This window comes from Microtus ochrogaster, chromosome 7 (assembly GCF_000317375.1).
Source record: "Microtus ochrogaster isolate Prairie Vole_2 chromosome 7, MicOch1.0, whole genome shotgun sequence".
NCBI classification, from domain to species: Eukaryota; Metazoa; Chordata; class Mammalia; order Rodentia; family Cricetidae; genus Microtus; species Microtus ochrogaster.
Genome location: NC_022014.1, coordinates 63296972 through 63298670, shown reverse-complemented (window position 1 = coordinate 63298670; position 1699 = coordinate 63296972). Strand labels below are relative to the sequence as shown.

General features: G+C 43.1%; 1 protein-coding gene across 1 annotated transcript in view; it reads left to right on the top strand.

The window, feature by feature from the left end:
• Positions 1–1699, top strand: part of Prr11 (proline rich 11) — a 23295-nt gene that overhangs the window by 7626 nt on the left and 13970 nt on the right. The window contains exon 5 of the mRNA XM_005350473.3: positions 786–1040. Coding sequence (XP_005350530.1) covers positions 786–1040 — 255 coding nt within the window. The remainder of the gene's footprint in view (positions 1–785; positions 1041–1699) is intronic.

Here is a 1699-nt window from a genome sequence, read left to right as displayed (position 1 = left end):
ACCAGGCTGGCCTCAAACTCACAGAGATCCGCCTGCCTCTGCCTCCCAAGTGCTGGGATTAAAGGTGTGCGTCACCACCGCCTGGCTCATGATAACTTTTTTTGAAGGAATGAGTTTATCCTTTTATTTTTGGGTAACCATGATAAATGTAAGTTAGCAGGAAAGAGTTCTCCCGATAGTCCCTGTCTGTTCCCGAGGCGGGCATTACTTGAAATTCATGATACTTGTCCTTATATATAGGATCATATATTCAAATTATTACACACACACACACACACACACATTTCAGTTGTGTGATCCTCACTGCTGGAAACAAGAACAAAAAACAAGGCCTGGGTGTGGTTGGGGTGGCCAGAAGAGGGCGTCGAATCTCCTGGAAGTGGAGTTGGACTGTTGTGAACTACCCCATTTCCTCTGGGAATGAAACCCAGTCCTCTGTAAGTGCTGAAAGCTTGTAATCGCCAAACTTCTCTCTAGCCCCATGAGCAATGGAATTTTTGAAGTAAATTTGTTGTTGTCAGGAGTGATCATGGATTCCTGTAACCCTAATGCCCAGACAGATGAGGAAACAGTTTAACTTGAGTTTAAGGTCATTCTGAGTGAATTCCAGGCCAGCCTGAGCCAGAGTGTGAAATGTCACAAAAGGGAAGGAAAGAAGGAAAGAAGGAAGGAAGGAAGGAAGGAAGGAAGGAAGGAAGGAAGGAAGGAAGGAAGGAAGGAGAAAAAACCAAACATACACCACCAAATTAATCTATTGTTCATTTGTCAAATATGATATCTTCCAGACCATCTCAGAAAATTCTTCTTATTCAAGTCGTTGTCATATGTGTGGCGTGAGTGATAAGCGTACAAACGTGCCTGCCTGTGCTCCAACAACCCCTGGAGACTCCCAAACTGTACCTCCTCCCACACTGCCACAGCCAGCCAGTCATCCGCCCCCTCCTCCTCCCCCACCCCCTCCTCCTCCTCCTCTTCCTCCGCCTCCACCACCCCTAGCACCTTTGCTGCGCAGAAAAACTGGCACTACTGGAGTACTTCAGGTAAGAAACAGTCAGGAACAGTGCGTTTTAGTTAGACTGCCATACAGGAATAAAGCCAAACAGCCTTTCAAGGCTGAGCCCAAGGCCTAGTTATGAAGGCTGTATTTTGTGCTGATTCTATATCTTAATTTTGTTAATTGTTCTGATTTTAGTTATAAGTTTTTTGTTGAGTTTTTGGGGGGCAGGAGGGTTGAAGTTTGGTTTTGTTTTTAGATGTAGTCTCATTATGTTGCCCAAGCTAGTCTTGAACTGTTAGGCTCAAGAAATCCTTCGGCTTTAGCCTTCGAGTAGCTGGCGTTACCGGTGTCTGCCAATGTAATGTAATTATTGGGGTTTTCTTGTTCCTTTGTTTTGTTTTAGGCTTTTGTTGTTGGAAGTTTTTGTTCATTTGTTCTCTGAGACTGGATCTTGATTTGTAGGACTGACTGACGGAGACCTCGCTATGTAGAACAGACTAGCTTCGAACTTGTGATCTTTTGCTTCAGCTTTTGAGAAGCTTGAACTGTAGTCCACAAAATATACATACACACACGGTATATATAATACGCGTGTGCACACACACACACATATACCCTGCTCCGATTATTGGTTTTTTTTTGGTTTTTGTTTTTTTTTGGTTTTTTGTTTTTTTTTGGTTTTTTTTTTTTTTTGGTTTTTTG